Source organism: Varanus komodoensis, unplaced genomic scaffold (assembly GCF_004798865.1).
Source record: "Varanus komodoensis strain SLA01 unplaced genomic scaffold, ASM479886v1 scaffold1, whole genome shotgun sequence".
Classification (NCBI taxonomy): domain Eukaryota; kingdom Metazoa; phylum Chordata; class Lepidosauria; order Squamata; family Varanidae; genus Varanus; species Varanus komodoensis.
This window is the reverse complement of record NW_025335268.1, coordinates 94462017-94482810: the sequence shown is the minus strand read 5'-3', so window position 1 is coordinate 94482810 and position 20794 is coordinate 94462017. Positions and strand designations below refer to the sequence as shown.

The window sequence follows — 20794 nt, the reverse complement described above, 5'->3', positions numbered from 1 at the left end:
ATCCAAAGATACTAGAAAAACTTTGGCATCCTGCTTTGCCACTTACTAAATTGCATCCTTGCTCCATTATTTGCGAAATCTATTCTTTTACTAAAAGCATAGTTTTCCAATGTTGAAATTATTATAAAGGGCAGAAACTTAGATATAGCTTTAGGAAAACTCTGCCTTTTCTTGTCCAGCAATGTTAAAAACCCCCAACCACTCCTCTAGCATTGCTTTCTATTTCAGATCTTTTGTATGCTAATTGCAAAGCTATATCCTGACTTTTTAAAGCTATTCACAGGGTTTGATTACTATATAAAAGTCAGTAAGCTGCCCCTTCAGGCTTTTGTAAAGCAGTATATATGGTTTACTTCTATCTCCTCAGACATTCTCCTTCACATTATTTTATTAAAAATTACAATTTTTCACAGATATACAAGTTTGTGAACTTTTTGCCATTGAATATGCATTGTATCTGAGATATACATTGCCAAGTAAGGAAAAGAATCATGAACCTGATGTTATTTTTTTTTAGATTACTATTTAATCCATGCACAGAACCTCACACCTTTTTACTTTGCTTTTAAATACATTTCTAAAGATTAACTTACAAGTCAATTTCTAACCTGCAGCTTGCACGAGGGTTGACTTAATATGCAATGCTCACCATGGATAAAGTCCATGTATTCAGTTATGCTGGATGCTTCCAACTATGCCTATGTGCACTTACCACACGAATCTCGAGGGTGATTCTAACTTGAAATAGGCACTCGGCTGCATTTCTGTGATGGAATGCTTTTCATTTACCAAACTTTAGTCTCAGAAGTACATGTGCAAAGCCACTCTGACTTAAGATCCTGCACTAGAAACCCAAAACCATTTTTGGAAAGGAAAATGCCCGAGTCCTTTCCTGTCCTTAACTCTTTGTGTCTGGCCACAGCTTTCGGAGTGATCAACATGTAGCTGTTCAAATGTTTTGGCCTACAACCTTCCACCAGTGTTGGCTTATGGCAAGGGATAACAGCAGCTGTGATCCTTTAGGTGCTTTGCCAACCCCGGTGCTATAGAATTACTCAGCTGCAACCACCTTCTAACAGCAGGCAGTTGAACAGAGAATCTCCTCACCGTCACCCCCATACACTCCATCATGGGCAGATGAGATTTCATAAGGGCAGCACAACCAGCCAAGTGTCCAACTGCAGGGCGAGCTCGATGCTGGTAAGACCAGCCAGGCAGCAGCAGCGAGAACCAATTCTCACAACCCTTCCTTTGTGTCATGGCCCCAAGAAACACCCTGCTCACTTTGGTGGCGAATTGACTGTGTGTGTCCGAGGCCGGAGGAGTCGATCCGTCAAGGCACAGCGTTGTTCTGGTTGAAGAGCCTTCCCCCCACAAATGGAGAAGGCTGCACAGGTGTGTGCATGAGAAAGGACGGGCGTTTACACAACTCTCTGCCTTGAAAGAAAGCAGTCTGGCCTAAGGTCTGATTAAGCTTTGGAGCGAGGGTTTGATCCTGCATGGTGAGGACAAAAGCAGCCGTGTCAGCCTGCTCTGAAGAGTGCAGATTAGGCAAAGCGGACAACCAAGCCAGGCCTGACCCTAACGAAGGAATGGTAGCAGAGATCCAAGGTGCAGCTGAATCCAGAAAGGGGGAGGAAACCCCCACATTAAACTGAGGCAGCAAACAAGGTCGCTAAAGCAGGGGGATACGGGTCGGCTCCCATAGTTGCCGGGCCAAGTCACGTGCCTGCTGAATCACAAGCTCCGTTGGCATGATGCCCAGGTGGATGGTCAGCAGCTCATAGCATTTCACCACTTCATTCGTCCGGCTCTTGCTGTAGTAACGGAGCAGCTTCCTGCATGGGAGAGATGGTGGTCAGAAGAGGGCTATGAGCATGTGGGAATGAAGGGGAAAGGAGGGCTCCAAGTGCCCCACTGGCACAGCCAGCAGAAGCAAAGAAGAGATGACTCTCTCATCCTCACACGGGGCACAAAACCACTGAGACGCGTGCAGGCAATCTGAGGAAGGTTAGCAATGTGTGGTGCTCCTCCCCATGCGAGGGTGAGCATCCCCAAGAGGCTAGACTTGCGGAGCTTAGGCAGCAGGGTCCCCAAATATCAGCCAAGCACAAGTACAAGGTATCTCATAAGGCTGAAGACAAGATCCTGTAAAATTGTGATTCCTAGGGCCCCAAACCCCTTTCATGTAATTCACTGGTGTCTATGTAGCTGGAATCCTTGCTCACCTGTAATAGTCACCTGCCAGCATTCCAATGGGGGCTGAATCATCAGAAAGTATCGGCACATCCGTAACTTCCAGCTTGTAACCCTGCAGGGATATGGCAGCGATAAGGAATTGCCTGGGGCTGGGACATGCTAGGGGGCCACTGTGGATACATTCCTGGGACAGCTTACACAAGGTTGTTTGCTTGTACTATCCTAATTGTGTTAGTACATGTTATGCACTGCCATTGTTCTTCTTGCAGCACTTTACACAGGAATCCTATGCTCCTTAAAAAAAGTCCCAGGCCCTGTAACTCCCAGCTTTGTCGAACAAGCGTGGGTGGCTGGAGAATGCCGGGCATTGCATGGGACGGCTCTTTTAGCCTCACCGCACCTTTGTTAAGCTGGGGGCGCATGGCCTGGCAAAGGCTGGGTCAGTGACTGCAAGCAAATCCAGAGTCAGCACCAAGGGCAGATTCACAGCCGGCATTCTGGAGATGCCTGCAGCGTCCTGGGTTGCCAGGGGTGCAGTGGGTGGAGAAACGGCCACGTGTTCGCCCGCCCTTTCTGCACCGTTCCTCTTGGCTGCAAGCCCCTCTACATACCAGCTCATTCTCGAACCAAAGAAAGTAGGTGCAATAGTAGTCTCCATCCCGGACTGTCAGTGTGGTGTAGCCCTTCTGCAAGTAGCTTCGAGCCAACGCTATCAGAGACCACACCTGGGGAGCAAGGGCAGGGAAGGCAAAGTGAGGCATACCTTTGAGCCAGCCCCAAATATTCCCCTTCGGAGCCCCACATTGCTACATCCAAATGCAACATTCCCCCCACCAAATCCATCACATGAGCACATACCTGATGGTCATCTACCTTCTCTCCCACAATCACAATTAATTCAGCAGCATGAAAGCAGAAGGAACAGAGGCCTGACATGGGCTGAAGAACACTACCTTCTCCTTGATGAAGGCAGGCAGAGGCCCCTTGCCAAGTTCTGATGTAACATCCTCTGCCATGCCAAGGGATGGAGCCACCATCTGGCCCACAGAGCGGTCCACGTAGATGAAATGCACAAGTCCTGGGAAATCCTCCAGGTATGTGGATGGATGCAAGTTAAGGGCCTAGTTGGAGATAAGAAAGTTCCTCCCTTTTACTTTGGCACCTAGATAGTCCCCTAAAGGCAATTCTATCCTTATGCTCCAGAGGAACCTTTGGAGCAACATTTGGAATGAAGAATTGCACACTCATTTCTCCCAGCACCAATCCAAGAGAGCAGTGGTCCTTCCCTTAGCTCCCCTGGGACTTTAACGCTGACTGGGTACTTTCCTGCCCTCCTCTTACAACTGGACTGTTCCACATCGTGGTAGTATCTATGGATCTGCTTTGGCTGAAACCAAGGAAAAAAGAGCTAAGCCCAACACTCTGCTCCCCCACCAGAGGTGGAGATTCCGTGGCCCTCCAGATGCTTTTGAACCACAGTGTCCACCATCCCTGACTACTCGCTCTAATAACTGGGGGTAATGGGAGCTGGAGTCCAGCAACATCTGAAAGGGCCCAAGTTTCTCAGTCTGGGTTTAAGTAGATACACAGACTACAACTGCCCCTGTTTGGAAAGGGAAAGGGAAAGGGAAGGGCCAAGCTTTTGTCTCAAGGCCTCCTTTGCTTTCCTCTTGAGGCCTCTTCAGTAGCTGCATTATCAGAGTGCCTCTCCCAGCCCCTGGTACTTCACAGTCTCTTCTCCAAACACCCTCCTTCCAATGGAAGATTCTCAGCATCACCAACCAACACAGGGAAATAGGAGAGAGTCGGTGATGCAGAAATGGTAAGCAGGGAAGGATATGACACCATGGTGACATTACGCTTGCTTTTCACCAGCAGGAAGTCCCTCCAGTCTTGAAGCTTGTCCCTGCCAATGGAATTGGGTCAGGAGAAAGGAGTAAATGAAAGGCGCAATGGCTTTAGGCACACAAGTCTTCCTGCCTTAGTAACAAGAGCACTACATTTCTTATTCTACCCTGGACAAAAGGCGGCAAGGTGATATCCCCTTTAATTCTGCTGCCAGCCTTCCGTGAGAGAACAGCAGCTGCAGGGGATCTTGTCCATACCTGAGATATATTGCCTTCCACGGGACAATACCGAATAAGCACAGATCAGGAGGGAGCTGTGCTAAAGAGAACCCCAGCATGAATGTCTGCAATACTCCATGCGCAACACACACCTTCCATTATGCTCTGAGTAATGCCACCGACCGCCCCTCCCCATTGTGTCCCATGGTGCTCACCGCGTGAACTGCTGTGCCCGATCTAGCATGCTCTGAGGCAAGCCTGGGGTGCCAGAGGATCCAAGAAAGAGAAGCCGATATACCGCACAGAGTTGTCGCCGGAGGCTGCCAAACGCCTGCAGAAGCCTGGGGCAGAAAGAGAGGCATGCTGACCTGCAGGTCCAGAGACCAAATCCAGCCTACCTAGCCTCACCAAGCGACCCTGCTTCCCTGGCACATCCTACTGGTTTGGTGCTCTGGGGAGGGGGGCTGGCTTGCATTATTGAACACTGGAATAGGAAAGGAGTGTTATCACCCCTCCTTTTGGCAGTGGGGCCAGTGATGCCAGTGGGGCAATACAACAGTCTCAGTCTAAACTTTTACGCAAGTATCCATGGTGCTGAAGCCCAGCCCCAATCGATTCAGCACCACAGACAGTTCTTTTAAAGTCTGAAGTAAAACCTGGAGTGGATACACCATCCCACGGACACTGAATCCAGGCCTCACTGCTGCCTTTTAGCTGCTCAACAACAGGGCAACTGGTTGAGCATCCCCTCCATTTGCTCTTGCAGAATGAAGGCCCTCACCAAAGCCTGAATACTTATAAGCATTTCAACTCTGAACACTTTACTCATCTGCTAATAGTCTTTTGTCTTCTGTACTTCTCACTGGAAGGTGCTCTCTTTCCCACTCAGCCTCAAATCTCTTCCCTCCTTGTAGTAATTCTCAATCTATCCATATTGCTTCAGGAATCCATTCACTTAAAAAAAAACCCCAAGCGAAAACCATCTAATTGGATACTATTTCTGTCCATTTTCTTTATATCCTCCTCTCATGTTAGCATAACTAGGAAAACACACACAACTTGTATTTGCTTCTTTGTTTTTTCGAAGCATTTTATATATCTTTACTCTGATTATTGCTATCTGTGGTATTTTAGACTTGGTAAATTCCAGTTCCCTTTTAAATGTTTTAAACAAACCACTGAACCATGTGTATTTCCATTCTAATAAATATTTCTTGCTATTCTTTTGAAACTCTGTCACTTGTCTCCTTGACACCGCTAGGTAAGGACCCAATTTTTGATGCTGCTCATTGTCTCAAAGCTTAAATGAACCCCCATGTCTGTTTGAGTTGAACAAGTGAATGAATACATATGTTAACACCAATACTCACTCCCATGAATTCCCAGTTTCACTTCGAGAGCACACTTTGTTCTTGAATTCCAGCCAGGCATTCTGTAACTGTGTGAGAGACAAGCAGGCCGGTCTCTGAAGAGAACCGCTTTGCACTCTTATTCAGTGAGTCCCTTGTCCTTTCTGCTCCTGCAAATGGGAACTGATCTGCAGCTTACAGCTGTTCAGCTCTGCCCACCCAACATGCCAGAAGGGATAGCTGCTCTCCTCCACACTACTTCGCCCAGCTCCTTTCGTAAGTGGAAGCGGCATGTATAGGGAAGGGTGCTCAGCACCAGCTCTCCATCCAACTTCTATGCAGGGCAGAGGTGTTGAACCTCTTTCAACTCATGGGCCGAACTGAATTCCAGGGCTCTTGAGGGCTGCATTGCAGTGGTGGGTGAACCAAAGGTAAAGGACCAAAATCCCAGACTGCACCTGCTTAAATCATTAGCCTCCAGCACCGAAGCCTCAGGAGCGGCGCTATTTAGAATGGCAGGTGAAATGCACAAGAGGCAGAAGGCCCCTAATGATAGGCAGTCAGGGGAAAGAGAGGCGGCATGGACCACTGAGCAATCACAAGGAACACAGTGGGACACCAGGCAGGGTGGACTGGGTCCCTGGGCCTGGTGTAGACCAGGTCAGTCCTCACCTGGGATTCTTGCCCACTCAGCTTCTTGACAAACTTGTCCATTCGGTGCCGGAATTCCAACAAGAGTGGCTGAGAGCGCAGCGGCTGCCTGTTCTCCTGCCCATCTCGCAGTTTCTTCTCCAGCACCAGAAGCCCATCTAACAGCTGGTAGAGGGAAAGCGCCACATGGGAATTGGGGCCCTGCGGGGCAAAGAAGGCGTTTAGTGAGATCCAGGCTGGGTGGGGATCAAATTAGGTCCAGTGGAGCCAGCTCACCTTAGCGAGGAGCACCAGCGAGATCCCTGGCCAGAGGGGGAGACAGTGCATGGTGTGGGGCATCATGGGACAGTAGCCTTCTTTCAGGTTGGCATCCAAGAAAACTCTCCGTGGGTTGGTAGCCCCTGAGGTGGGAGGCACCAGAGCCTGCAGTGAATCCTCAGCCATCTGGGGAGAGAGACACAGCTCCGTGGAATTCAGATCTCATTAACTACAGAACTTATTTGGGTTTCTACTCCAAGGTCTCCTTTGCCCTGCCTTTTAGGGATTGCCCCATGCAAGCAGCGTTTCTTATGGCAGGATTTGGCCTGCTCTGCTAGTCAGAAGCAGAACAACTACCTCTGTATTTGCAGGATCAGTCCCAAGCCCTGCTGGAGCACGCATTCTACTGATGCACACTGCGTAGGAGCGACGTCTTCCCCCAGAACTGGTCTCAGCCAAGTATGAAATACAGCTGTTAATGATGAATTAGCCTCTGATATGAAAGTGAGAAAAGGGCATATAAAGAAAAATAAGTGTAATAAGATATAGGGCACATTTATTATGTGCTAAACAGAGAAAGGATCTGGACTGTCAAAAGAATAATTGCAGTTTTGGAAGGGGGAAATGTCCTGAAAGAATGTTTGAATGAGCTTTCTATCTGTAACCTATCCTACGGTCCTGGTGGTGGGGGACACGCTATCTTTAAGATTGATTTTAATTGTATGTTAGTTTTATATGTTTTACTTTAGTAGTAATTTTTTCTTGGTTGTACTTTAGATTGAGAAATAATTTAAAAAATTAAAAGGGAAGAACTGGTCTCGGCAATGCAGGCCCTCCTGTTCGCGGCAGTGCCTGTTGCTGGCTGCTGCACCTTGCTGTGCCTCCTGCCTTGCCTTGCTGCCTCAGCTGCACAGGTTTTCCTGCTTGCTGCAGTGCCTGCACCTTGCCTGCCTCGCTGCTGGTATCCTGCTTCGCCGTCTCAGCTGTCACATGGATCTTTTTCCTGGCTGTGGTGTGGCGCAGCTCATGCCCCTTGCTGCATCTGGTTCCTCTTGCGCCTTGCCTTGCCTTGCCACCTCAGAAATACAGGTTTGCCTGCTCACTGTAGCTCAGCTCCTGGGTCTTGCCTGGCCCTTGCCATGTACCCTGCTGTGCCATTATCCTGCCTCAAGTACATTTATCTTACCCAGTTATCCTGCCTCCTGCCTGATGCTTGCTGTGTATCCTGTCTTGCCGTGTCTCCTGCCCTGTTATCCTGCCTCAAGGCACCTGTGCCTCTGCTTGTCTTCCTGCTCTTGACCACCGGCTTTCTCCTGACCGCATCCTTGCTCTGCTCTCATGCATTCTGCTGGTCCCTGGCCTCAGCCTGTTCTATGATCTGGACTTTCCATTAAACCCTGCTTTTGGACTCTTGTTTTTCTTGAAGTTCTCTTGCCTGGTGCCTCTTGTCTCTGGCCGCCCTCATCTCAGCTGCAGACTGACACCTTCAAATCAGAGCACTCCTCCAAGTGATGCAATAGCTCCACCTACGGATAGTTTCTAGGAACAAGAAGGTAATCTGTGTGTGTGTGTGGGGGGGTAACCCCCTCACAGGTGATAGAGAGCAGAGGTGGGCATATTGTGGCCCTCCAGATGTGTGGCCTGCAACTCCCTTCTGATCTAGGTAGCACTGCAATTCTTTCTTTGTTTTGGCATCCTCTTCTTTCTTTCTCTCTCTCTCTTTGACAAGAAAGACAGGGAGAGATTTTTCTAGCCAGAGGACTGAGCTGATCATTTGCAAAGGTTGCTGAAGTTACACGGAGGAGAGAAGATTGCCCACCCTTTGCTTTAAGCTGCAATGGGGCAAGCACCCACACAGATGAGGGGGCCTCTCTTTAGCAGCACGGGGGAGTCCCACTCACTGCAGAATGAATCCTGGTGGAGGAGCTTAGGCTCCAAAGACAAGCAGCACAGGCTGTGTGCCCTCCAAGCCCAGTTCTCTTGCCTGCCCTGCCCCTTCTTGGTTAGGTTTCAAGGTCACCCACTCAATATGAGGGGCATTAATTTTACTGCAGTGTGCGCCAGTGGGCTTTATATGAAACTTTAATGAAGTTACAAAAACCTCCACATGATGCATTCACAGTACGTTAATACCTATGAAAAAGCATAACTGAAATCCAGAGTGCAGGTGAAAGGTAAGGTGGAAAAGCAAAAGAAAAATACAATTCAGGTGAATAAGCCACTATGCAGCTCTTGAGAAAGTTTTTCACGCTACAGGGGATGTCCAAATATTGCAACTATGATGCTTACATCTGCATTAACTGGGCCCTTGATGAAAAGGCTTCCTATCTAATTCCATTTTTCATTATTAGAGTCCTGTCTCATGTACTCTTTTGCATAATTTGAGGTAGTGTTTCTCATTCATTTCCCCTTTTTTGAGGGCAGCCTATTACAGAGATGCGGCTCACAAACAGCTTCAGGAAGTGGCGAGGAAAACTGACTGCAGTCAGGGTGATCTGATAAGTGACAGTGACAAAAAGTAGGCAGACCAGAAAGAGAACTGGAACAGAGAAAGAGGGGAACCCCAGAAGAGCAAACAGGAACCCTGAAATGCCGAGCACTTACCTGGATGTCGGCAGAACTTGTGTCCCCCTCGCCCTGTGACTCCACACCCTCGGCCCAGGCAGCGCTTCCTTCAGGCAAGAGAGAAGAGAAGACCAGATAGCCCAGCACCAGGTGTGGAAAGGGGTTAGTGACCTTTCCAGCAAAAAGCACAGGGGGCTCAGACCCTCATCATGAGGCAACCATGTCCCAGCTGGGGCAACACCGGCACTTCGCGTCGTCTTCCCAACGAGTGTCTTAGGGACTTCTTTTCAGGAACAGAGCAGGTTGCCTTGTCCGGAACCAGACCGATCCTTCTTTCCCAGTATTGCTGACACTGACTGGCAGTGGCTGTCCAGGATTTTGGGCAGGATTCATGCATGGCCCTACCAGGGGGTGCTGGGGATCAAAACAGCAACTCCCTGCGTGCAGTGTGTGCTCTGCCCGAGCTGCCACCCTCCCCTCCCCTCCCCTCCGGCCACATTTGCATGCTCTTGCTAAGCCAGCAGGGCAGCTGGGCTCTGCTCCGTCCCCAAGATGGCCAATATTCCCACGCAACTGCAGCTCCTTAGAGAAGCTTCCCCCAACCTGGTGCCCTCCATGTGTCTTGGACTGCAATTCCCAGCCACTGGCCATCGGGCTGTGAATGCTGCGAGTTGCGGCACAACACATCTGCGGGGCCCCAGCTGAGGAAGGATGCCCCTGAGCCAGCTGGCAGAGGCGCCATGGCTTTGCACACTCCAATGCCCCTGACAACCACCTTCCCAGGCCCACCAGTCCGGCCCTCCTTCCCCTGAACCCCAAACTCACCTGTGCTCTCCTGGCTAGGGGAAGCCTTGGGGGTGTAGAACTCCTCAGACATAGAGAGGTCATCTGCTACCTGAGGGAGGGCGTAAGGGAGTGTGGAAGGGAACTGACTCAGCAAGAGCCGGGCTCCCTCCCATCTGGTTTAACACAGCACCCAGGGCAGTAATGATGGGAGGAACCAATCCTGGCAAGCGACAGATCCCATATTGCCTGTCATGTACCCCACTGCAGCACCCTGATCTCCCCTCCCTTTAGGCTGGTCAAGCAGACCTACAACCGAATTCCTATCACCACAATCCAGTTGGGCCTTTGGATGACAGTAACAAAGCCTAGCCTACACTCACCTGCTCTTGAGAAGATCCATGGGCACCCGGGCTGTTCACTGGAATACTCTGGCTGCTTTGCGGCTTCTGAAGGCTTGGCTCACCCTCTGTAGACTGAACACACAGGCCCAGCATCAACTTAGGGTATCCTAAAACTGCTGTCAAGGCCCAGTGTTGACATCCGCCTTGGTTTCCCTCTTAAACTACTGTTTTCCTGTGCTAGTGCAACTTTGTTATTTCCCACAATAGCTTGGGTGAAGAGCATCTTGGGAAATTAACTTGGTTGCAACAGAATCTCTACTGCTGTCAGTCCACAATGGGGCAGGTGGGGATCAGTATCAAGCCTTTGCCCCATCAAACCTGGCGCTGGCCTTGTAAAGAGAAATGTATCACAGGCCTAACCCTGAACTTCACAGCTGAGTGGGGATTTGAACCTGGGCCACTCAAGTCTTAGGCCAGTACTCTAACCACTATACCACACTAGCTTCCGAAAAAGAAGCCCACCCACTCAGTAAGCAGCTTTCAATCCAGGGTCCCTCTCCCAGGTTCTCTAAAGATCACCTGCATTCTACTCTAACTCAGTCCAGCCAGAGACAGGGAGTTCCTGGGAAAAAAAGATCTCCAGGTAAAGGACTCCTTATATGATATTGTCTGCGGGCAGATACCTGTGGGACAGGCTGCTCCTCAGAGGAGGTGCTGGGATACAGATCTTGCACGAGCAGGAGCAGGGTGAGCAGGTCGGCGGGCCGCAGAGCGCTGGCATTCCGGCTAGAAGTCGGATTGCGGAAGGGAAAAAGAACATCATCCCTTAGGGAAGCCACAGTTTGGAAGCTGGGGAGGTCTTACAGATTGGGGGAGCAGGATCAGAAGCAAGGGGTGGTCAAGCTGGCACTGAGGAAGAGGTGGGGGATCTCAAAGGGGGCACTATGTAAGGTGGAGGATAGTGCACTGGTAAGAGCAGACCTCATTTTTAGGGCCAAACTAAACCTTCTTTTGTTCATGCAAAGCTGGACTATGTGTGACTGTTGCTACTGTTCCCTGCAAGCATTTATGGCCCTGATTTAAATCCAGACTGTGGCTCTTCGGGGAGGGGGGGTTTGCTTCCTTCCCCAGTCCCGCATGCTCTGATTCTGTCTTGAAATTCCACACAGACATTCCAAAGCAGATTAAAAAAAGGGGAAAACTCTAACTCCAATTTTGGGATGAAAAAGGCAGTGGTGAGGAGGCAGCTTAAACCTTACTCTCCTGAAGCACCACAGTTCCAGCCCAAATTGGGGCTGCAGGCACTGGCAGAAGAACAGGGGAGGCAATCGCATATGTGGGATCCAAGGAACGTTTGCTTTGGCCTTTACGCAAGCCCGAGTGGACCAGAGTTGAGGTATTACCTGGAGTAGAAGGCCAGGAGCTTGGTGTGCACGAGCAGGAAGGCATGCACAACTTCATGCCCACCACGCTCCGTGCTGCCGTTGATGTGCTGCACAACGTGCCGTTCCAGGAACTCGATGCACTGTTCACAGAGCTGTGGGTGGATCAGTCGTTCCACGGCCTGGAGCGGATGGGGACAGAGCAACAGAACACGGCACCCAAGTCAGAACTAGACTTGTGGTCCCTCCGGCCGAGCTCCTTTTAAGGTACTGGGGGAACCCATCACACAGCTCCCTCTCTCCACTCCAGCCAATTTCAGGTCACATTTCCTCTCTTCCAGGTACAACTAGGTGAAACAGTGCCCGGTGCAACAAAGCCCAGCATCTTGAAGGGTGGCCCATTTCTTGAAGGCGAGTAGCACCTTCCTGGTTTGCCGTTTCCACCCCTGACCACCAAAGAGACTGCTCCTGCGCACACTTCCACTCCATCAGCTCCGCCACCCCGCAGGCTACCCACCCCCTTTACCTCAACAGCAAAGCTTTGGTCCTCCTGGTGCAGCTGGCTATAGGTTTGCAGCAGGCTCTGAAACAGTCCCCAGGTGTGAGCGCGTTGTTCAGAATCCACCGGGCGCAGCCTGCAAAACAGGAGCCTGCAAATCGGCATGGCCCAGCCTAGGGCCCAGTGGGAGCAGATTCCCGCCTCCAAGACACCTGCCCCCACCTGCACATACTTTCATTTGGCCCTTGGTTCAGCTCTCTGCTGAAGTGGAGGAGATCATGGGAGTCGGTTCTCACTGGCTTTAGCGTTCAATTGCAAAACCTTCCTTAGAGCACTGAAGCAGCAGGCACTGGTATTGACTAAAGCAGCAGCCGTCCATAAATCCTCAACCCATTCCTATTTTGCTGCGGCTTCCCCAAACATAATAGGTAAGACAGACTGTACAGTCTTATTGTGTGTACCATATGAGAATTGTTGCTTCACAGTGTAAACCACACAGCTGCACTGCTGAAGTGGCCGGGGAGAGTGTGCTTGTGTGTGCAAAAGAGAACGAATAAACGAATGAGCAAAAGGATATATTGCAACCACACGGGCAGGGCTGTTGCATGGGTCTTTCCCAACCAATTTGCTGGTTATGGGCCAGCAATCAGCTCCACTGAAATGCTTGTGGAGTTTCCTCTGAAGTGTAATGCACAGTTCAGTTGTGATATACAAGGGAGAACTGCTCCAATGTGGCTTAGTGCACTTGTAAATGGATTACCCAGAGCAGCCTGAGGAAAACACATGGAATACGGCTGTGACTGTCATAAACAAGATATCGCATTCAGAGCTGGGATGAAACCAAGCCCAGTACCACTAGCCTGTTCACATGTAACAGTGGCAAATCGCGGACTGATTTTCCACAGTGCATGCTGGGCCCACATGCTGCCGCCGTTTTAAATATGTAACTGCTAATTAGTCCAGAGATTGCTCCATGATATGTAAACCCAGATACTATGAGTTAATCATGGGCTAAACAACTTAAGAATTAATTGCAGGTTGTCTAACCCATGATTAATCCAGAGTGTCCACCCACCATGGAGCAACATCTGATTAGATTGTTCAGAGGGTGCACATTCCGAATGGTAGTGGCACAAGATCCCAGAAAACTTGAATTAATTAACCCATTATCTGCTGGTGCCTTTACATGCAGACTAGGACAATAGGGGACCAAAACCCTCCATTGGCTTGATCACTCACTCCCTGTGGAGGAGGTGGCTGTCAAGTGTAACCAGGCCGAAATGAGCCTCAGCCAGTCTCCTGAGCACGTAGAGTTTACGCCGCAAGTCATCCTCGCTCTCGGAGCCATCACCATTCACCGCAATATAGAGGCACTCGCCAAACTGTTAAGAAATGCAAAAAGCCAGAGGATCCCATCAATCACAACTAAGAAAAAAGCAAAATGATACAAACATAATTGAGTATACAAGTAACCAAAAAGTTATGGGCATTCCTTTTTAAAAATGTTAATGAATGTTATTGAAAGTATTTTCATCCTGCTCCTCGGCCATCCTGCTCCTGAAGCAGCTTACTGACAGTTAAACAAGAGAGTCCTTGCCCACAGGCCTGTGATCTAACAAGACCCAACAGAAAGAGAAAAAGGATGGGAAGGGGTGATTATGTTAAATGCTCCACAACCCACAATGCATTTTAAGGTTTAATTAAGCATGTCTGCACAACATGAGCCGTCCAGCCAAACACAGTTCACCAGTGGCTCAGTAAAGCCACTGCATGCCTGGAACTGCAAGAAGAGAGAGAGTAGCAAGGAGTGTCCAGCCCATAATACATGGGCTACGAGGGCCACACTCAGTTTGTGCCTCACAAATTGTGTGGTTCTCTTACAACCAATTCCTTGGAGGAAAAGGTATATGTGCATGAATTGGTGGCAGAGGGAGAAAATGAAAAATGCAGCAGTTGGTCTTGCTCTGCTCTCTTCAAAGGTACCACCTGGGGACTCCCGGAACTACTAGCTCCATTCTTGGCCCCAGCTGGGGCTCCCCTCTCACCCAGAAGACTAGCCCAGCCAGGCGTCGGAATCAAATAACCTGGATAGTCAGCCAAAATACATACTGAACACATTTATTTCTGACCATCCCCTTAGGTCTTCAAGAGTCCTTTATACAAACTTATTTATTTATTTATTATTTATTTAAAACATTTCTATGCCGCCCCCATTGCAACAAAGCCTCGGGGCGGCTCACTATATATATATATATATATATATATATATATAAAAATTTAAAACCCCCCCAGTGCATTCTCGGCTAATTTAAAATCCTAATAAATACAATAATTTAGCAATTAAAATAAGTTTTAAATAAAAAGGTCTTAGCCTGGCACCGAAAAACAAATAATGACGGTGCCAGGCGGACCTCCTGGGGAGCGCATTCCATAGATGGGGCGCCACCGCAGAGAAAGCCCTCCTCCGGGTACTCACCCTCCTAATATCATTCACAGAGGGTTCCCGGAGAAGGGCATCCGTTGCTGATCTCAAGGGGCGGAAGGGCATATATAGGCGCAAGCGTTCCTTTAGATATCCAGGTCCCAAGCCGTTTAGGGCTTTATAGGTCATAACCAACACCTTGAATTGGGCCCAGACTTCAATCGGGAGCCAGTGGAGCTGACAGAGAACTGGGGTTATATGAGAACAACGCCCAGTCCCCGTCAGCAAACTGGCAGCTCTATTCTACACCAATTGAAGTATCCGGACCGTCTTCAAGTGTAGCCCCACGTAGAGCGCATTACAAAAATCTAATCGGGAAGTTACCAGCGCGTGTGTCACTGTCGTCAGACAGTCGTTCTCCAGGAAGGGACGCAGCTGATGGATCAGCCGAAGCTGAAGGAAGGCGCTCCTCGCCACCGCCGTCACCTGAGCTTCTAGAGACAGCTCAGGGTCGAGGAGCACTCCCAAGCTGCAAACCCTGTCCCTCAGAGGGAGTGCAACCCCATTTAGGACAAGGCCCAAGTCCCCCATCTCGAGGCCCGTGCCACCCACCAACAGGACCTCCGTCTTGTCTGAATTGAGCTTCAGTTTATTGGCCCTCATCCAGCCCATTACCTCGGCCAGGCACCGGTTCAGCACAGCCACTGCCTCACCTGGATTAGTGGAAAACAAGAGGTAGAGCTGGGTATCATCAGCGTACTGATGATTCCGCAGCCCACACCTCCTGATGACCTCTCCCAGCGGTTTCATGTAGATGTTAAATAGCAAAGGGGACAAAATGGACCCCTGTGGAACTCCATGGCATAGCTGCCATGGCGCAGAGCCATAGTCCCCCAGCACCACCTTCTGAAAGCGGCCGTTGAGATAGGAGCGGAACCACCGCCACGCGGTGCCTCCAACTCCCAATCCCGCTAGCCTATTCAGAAGGATACCATGGTCGATGGTATTGAAAGCTGCTGAGAGGTCCAGGAGAACTAACAGGGATGCACTCCCCCTGTCTCTCTCCATGCACGGGTCATCATACAGGGTGACCAAGGCAGATTCAGTGCCATACCCGGGTCTGAAGCCAGACTGAAATGGGTCCAGATAATCAGTTTCATCCAAGAGTGCTTGGAGTTGTCCCGCCGCCACCCGCTCTAACACCTTGCCCAGAAACGGGATGTTGGCCACCGGTCTATAATTGGCGGCCATCTCTGGATCCAGGGATGCCTTCTTTAGAACTGGCCGGACTACCACCTCCTTTAAAGGACAGGTACCCGGCCGTCTCTTAAAGAGGCGTTGACCACCTCCAGGATCCAGGTCCCAATCCCGTCCTTGGCTTTCTTAAGTAGCCAAGATGGGCATGGGTCTAGTAAGCAAGTGGTAGGACATACTCATCCAAGCACCTTGTCCACATCATCAGGCCGCAACAACTGAAATTCATCCATTAATTGTGGACTCGACGGCGTCGATGGCATCTTCCCGATAGAATCTGGTTCAATAGCAGAGTCAAGCTCGTGGCGAATCTGAGCGATTTTCTCCCTGAAATGCTTGGCAAAGTCGTCACAGTGGGCCTTCGAGGGTGGTACAAGATCTTTCTTTGGGCCCGGATGTATCAGCCCCTGCACCACCCGAAAGAGCTCCGCTGGATGGCATTGTGAGGAGGCAATGGAAACTGAGAAGAATTTCTTCTTCGCCACCCTCACCGCCACAGCATAGGCCCGATAATGGGCTCTTAAGTGTGTTCGGTCAGAATCACCCCGTGATCTCCTCCACCTACACTCTAGACGTCTCCCAACCTGCTTCATCGCCCGTAATTCAGGTGTATACCAAGGAGATGAACAGGCTCTGCCAGGTGGGAGAGGACACTTGGGAGCGATCGTGTCAATAGCTCTCCTCATTCCACAGTTCAACCAGGGCATCGACAGGATTACCAGCTTGTCAACCAGAAATATCCCAGAGCTTCCAGGAATCCATCAAGATCCATCCGGCTCCGGGGGCGGACCAATACAATTGAGTCTGCACCCTTGCAGAGGGAAAGGCTGCTCTTGAGCTCAAACCTTATGAGGAAGTGATCTGACCATGACAAGGGCGTCAAGCTCAAATTCCTCACCCTCAGATCACCCTTTTGCTGCTCCGTCAAGAAAACCAGGTCCAGAGTGTGTCCACGTTCATGGGTCGGGCCATAGAGGCTGCCATAGAGGCCATGAAGTCCTGAGCCGCCCCAGTTAAAACCGTCTCAGCATGGAGATTGAATTCCCCCACGACCAACATCCTGGGGGTCCTCAACACCAGGTCTGAGACGATTTAGGGCACAATCTCATGCATGTTTAGTCAGAAAAAGTCCTACAACTCTCAGCACGGCAGGCTGGGGAATGCTAGGAATTATAGGGCTTTTTTCTATACATTTACATTTTCAGCAAGGGTGGGCTTCCATGAGCAGTTCTGCTCAAAACCAGAAGAATGTTTTATTTCTCTTCCCTCCTCATCTCTTTTTCCTTGTATGTCATATCATTTTAAATTGTAAGCCAGGACTGCTTTCTTACTGATTGATTGTATTGTTGTTACTGTTACATTGCATTTATATCATGCCTATTTATTTAGCTATTTATTTATTATATTTATATGCTACCAAGCAGTCTGGAGGGCTCTCTAGACAATGTACATCAATCAACAAAGCCAAAATAAAAAAACCCAACAATTTCAGAATACTAAAATCAATAAAAGCACTACAAACCATCAATAAAAATATAAATAACAATAGTAATAGTTTAATAATGATAATTCTAAATCATGTTTAGATGAGATAGGCAACCATTACTTATCTACTAAATCCCTTGAAAGTGATAAAATCATCTTAAAAATTAATTGTTAAAATGGGTGGAGAAGAGAACCCAAGGCAGCTCAGAGAGCTCCATTCTATCCTTACAACAACAACCGTGCGACTGGCCAAAGTCCCCCCTAGTGAGTTTCACGGCTGAGTAGTGACTAGAGCCTGGATCTCCCAGGTCCCCAGTCCAACGCTCTAACCACTACACCACATTGGCTTTCTGATGTGCAAGCCACTCTGGGAGCCTTTTTAGATGGAGGAAAGGGATAATGATTATGCTAAAAAGTGTGGGCTGAGGTTTTCCTAAGAGCTGAAGGATGCACAAGTTTTGTGGCTTGTATTTCCAAAAGCAATATTCTGTCTGCCGCACACAGCCGTTGGCTTCTGTGCTCATCCTCTCTCTTAAGGCACGTGATAGAATGAAAGCATCTCTCCCTCTCCTCCCATTAGGAGCTCCCTGTTGTCTTACAGTGTCGGGTAGTGAGGAATTACCATATGTAACACGTAGAGGTGCTTGCCATTTTCAGCAGAGAAGCAAGTGTATGTGTCCCCGAGCTTCTCCAGCATAGTTGCACAGGAGATGATAATGGGAGCGAACAATGTGTTGATGCTGTCCTCCAATGCAGGGGTCTGTCGGGACAAAACAGGAACAACAGGCATGGTACTTCCTGCCAAAAAACATTACGCCCTACCCAGCCCTGACTTCCTTATCTTCCCATGCTCACAGTCTCTATGCAGCCATTATGTAATTCCCTCCCAGCTACATTTTTGGGACATATCTATGTAAATGTAGATGAGAAAAATGTCCTGCAACTCCCAGTATGACTGGGTGGGGAATGCTGGGAATTGTAGGACTTTGTCAAAATATACACAGGACTGTTCCATTAGACAGCCCCACAGTCAGTTCCCAAATTTCCCCCAAAATATATGCACCCTATGAGGTACACCTGCTTTCTCACTCCAGGAATATATATTTCTGGATTTGGGTTAACAGCTTTCCTCAGTACTGAATGCAATAAGAGAGATCCCATTTTGGCCCTGCATCTATTTACCCTTGTCCTTCATGAGTAAATTTGGATTGTTGTAAACTGCTCAGAGAGCTTAATAATAATGACCCGTCCTTGGTCAGATCTCACCTCAGTGCCACTTGGATCATGGCCTCCAAAGCGCTCCTGCAGGATTGCCATGAAATCTGGGTCAGCCCAGTAGAAGAGGACTTCCGCACCCTCACTGCTAATTAGTACACACTTCATCTGTAAGGAAATATGCATGGGAGCACATCATTTTCCAATATGTTATCCAGTCCCTGCAGACCCAATATTTTTTCTCCCTCATCTGAAAATCACTTTTGCTGTGTAACAAACCTCCAAAAATGATGCATCCACTATGAGATGCAAAAAGAGGCAAGGGGATCAAGGCAGTAAATTTGAGATATTACATCTACTTCAAGGAAGGGAATTAGCCTATACCCTCAAAACTGTCAAGAGTGTGAGAACATGCATGCACATGTGCATGGTGTGGAAAAATGTTTCAAAAAAGTGAGAACAGCCTACCACAAAAAGTTAGTACAGGAAAGCCAGTAAAGACCAATCAGCAGCATTCCTATTGCAACTTCAGCATCAGTTCAGGGGTCTTTCAGCTGAGGCTTTCATCACATCAGTGTGAGAGCCAATGTGGTGTAGTGGTGAAGAGCATGGAACTGGGACTTAGGTGACCTGGGTTCTAGACCCTGTTCAGCCATGGAGCCAATAGGGGGGACTTTGGGCCAGTCAGAGACTCTCAGCCCAATCTACCTCACAGATTTGCTCTTGTGGGGATACGATTGAGTGCAAGAAGAGGAGAATGATGTGTGCCGCTTTGAGTTCTTTAAAAGAAAAATGGCAGGATCTTTTTTTTTTAATCACCACCTTGCTTCATTTTTATGGAGAGTCCCAAGAGCCAACATCTGTAACCCTTGCAGGGTCCTCCCACCACCTCTTCCATCTTTTCTCTTACCACGAACAGTTCAAAAGAAAAGACAGAATAGCTGTTCAATGCCTTTTGGCTTCTAATGCTAGCAGTCCTCCATCTGGAAGTATGAGGTTGGAAGTCCAGGTTTTTCTTGTGTATTCTTTCCTTCTCCCATTCTCCAAAGAAGTGGCTAGACTTGGCAGAAGGTGCTTTTGCACAGGGGAACATTACACAGGAAACACATTGGAATAGTTTGGATGCTCCTGTACCCCACTGCCAAAATGCACCCTCCTGCTTCTTTACATCTTTAAAGATGTTTCTAATCTCTGGAGGAATGCTGAGATAACTGAAAAGCAGTCATTCTTTGTGCATTTCTTGTCCCCCGCCCCCAGGATAGGCTAAATGTCCTACAAGTTTATGTCCAACCATTCACAATCCTTCAGGCAGCATCCTTTGAAGGCACAGCTGGAACACTTGATCAATGGTTCTTGATGGTATAAAGGGAATGGAAGGAATGAGGGGGCAGGGAGAACTTTTTATTGTTTGAAAGGAAGAAAAAAGCAGGAGTGTCACAATCATAATCCATCAAGAACTCCTGCAGTGTGCAAAATGAGGACTCCTCGCAACATTGCATAAGCAAATGGGTGGTGATCGTCTAATGATAGGAGTGCACAACTTGTTGCCCTCCAGATGTTTTGGCTTACAACCCCCATGGGCCCTAACATTGCCTATGCTGCCTATGGCGATAGGAGCTTTAGCCCAAAACATCTGGAAGGCTGCGAGCTGTTCACCCCGGCTTTAAGCAAACGAAGCCCTTCAGAACACGGGAAATCCAGAGTAACCGTGTGCGGGGCCCGACTCACGACTGCACCCCCCCCATAGCTTACTACAACAAAATGAAATTTGCCAAAATTAGAGCTGGGGGGGGGGGCGGACAAGAAATACAAGTAGCACGAGTCTCTGCAACAGAGTTGTGGGATGATGTCCGCTGCGGTGCGAACACCAAGTTCCTGCAGCCACCCGCTTCGCCGCCGCCGAGCGTGGGTGGTGGTGGAGCACTTCCAGGCCGTGAAAGAGCCCGCCGCGCAGTGCAACCCTACCTTATCCTTCCCGGGACACGGCGGGGCAGATCGCGAACTCCGTCCTGCACTCTTAAAATTACCCGGAAGGGGCCATGTGGGCTAGTGGGCGATCTAGTCCCAAACGCGAGCCCATGCCGCCGAAAGTGTCCTTCGCGAGTCCAACCCCGGCCGCGCGCGTGACTCAAGCAGGGGAAGCCATGTGAGCAGCAGCTCCGCCCGGACAGGGCAGGGCCCGGGAACGCCGCCTCCCACCCACCTCCGCGCGTTGTTAGGTGCTTCGCCTGCCTCCCTTCGAAGGGACCAGCGCCCAGCCTCTCGGGCAGGCGGTGGGAGAGGTGGGAGAGCGCCCGCCCACCCGCTCGCCCCACAACCGGA

At 49.4% G+C, this 20794-nt stretch overlaps 1 protein-coding gene across 2 annotated transcripts; it reads right to left on the bottom strand.

The window, feature by feature from the left end:
• Positions 1 to 370: 370 nt before the first annotated feature.
• On the bottom strand, positions 371 to 20561 carry HPS1 (HPS1 biogenesis of lysosomal organelles complex 3 subunit 1). 2 transcript variants are annotated; one of them, XM_044436446.1, is made up of 19 exons: positions 20438 to 20561; positions 18524 to 18640; positions 17880 to 18017; positions 13336 to 13478; positions 12124 to 12232; positions 11619 to 11779; positions 10899 to 11001; positions 10255 to 10347; positions 9914 to 9983; positions 9128 to 9195; positions 6542 to 6709; positions 6287 to 6466; positions 5636 to 5703; positions 4481 to 4606; positions 4040 to 4105; positions 3153 to 3297; positions 2811 to 2924; positions 2229 to 2311; positions 371 to 1838 (listed from the first exon to the last, which is right to left on the bottom strand). In XM_044436446.1, exons 2-19 carry the CDS (start codon positions 18638 to 18640, stop codon positions 1676 to 1678), a joined length of 2115 nt encoding a protein of 704 aa, XP_044292381.1. In that variant the 5' UTR covers positions 20438 to 20561; the 3' UTR covers positions 371 to 1675. The 2 variants fall into 2 exon arrangements, with proteins under 2 accessions (XP_044292381.1, XP_044292391.1); XM_044436456.1 differs by lacking the exons at positions 371 to 1838; positions 2229 to 2311; positions 2811 to 2924; ... (4 more) ...; positions 6287 to 6466; positions 6542 to 6709 and adding an exon at positions 6816 to 7016.
• Positions 20562 to 20794: the final 233 nt, after the last annotated feature.

Excerpts from the sequence above, each read along its gene's own strand:
- HPS1 (XM_044436446.1), bottom strand. The coding sequence starts at position 18,640 with ATGAAGTGTGTACTAATTAGCAGTGAGGGTGCGGAAGTCCTCTTCTAC. Across the intron at positions 5,704-6,286 it reads TGAGTGGGCAAGAATCCCAG|TTACAGAATGCCTGGCTGGA; the intron begins GTGAGGACTGAC and ends TCTCTCACACAG. Across the intron at positions 1,839-2,228 it reads CTGGCAGGTGACTATTACAG|GAAGCTGCTCCGTTACTACA; the intron begins GTGAGCAAGGAT and ends TCTCCCATGCAG.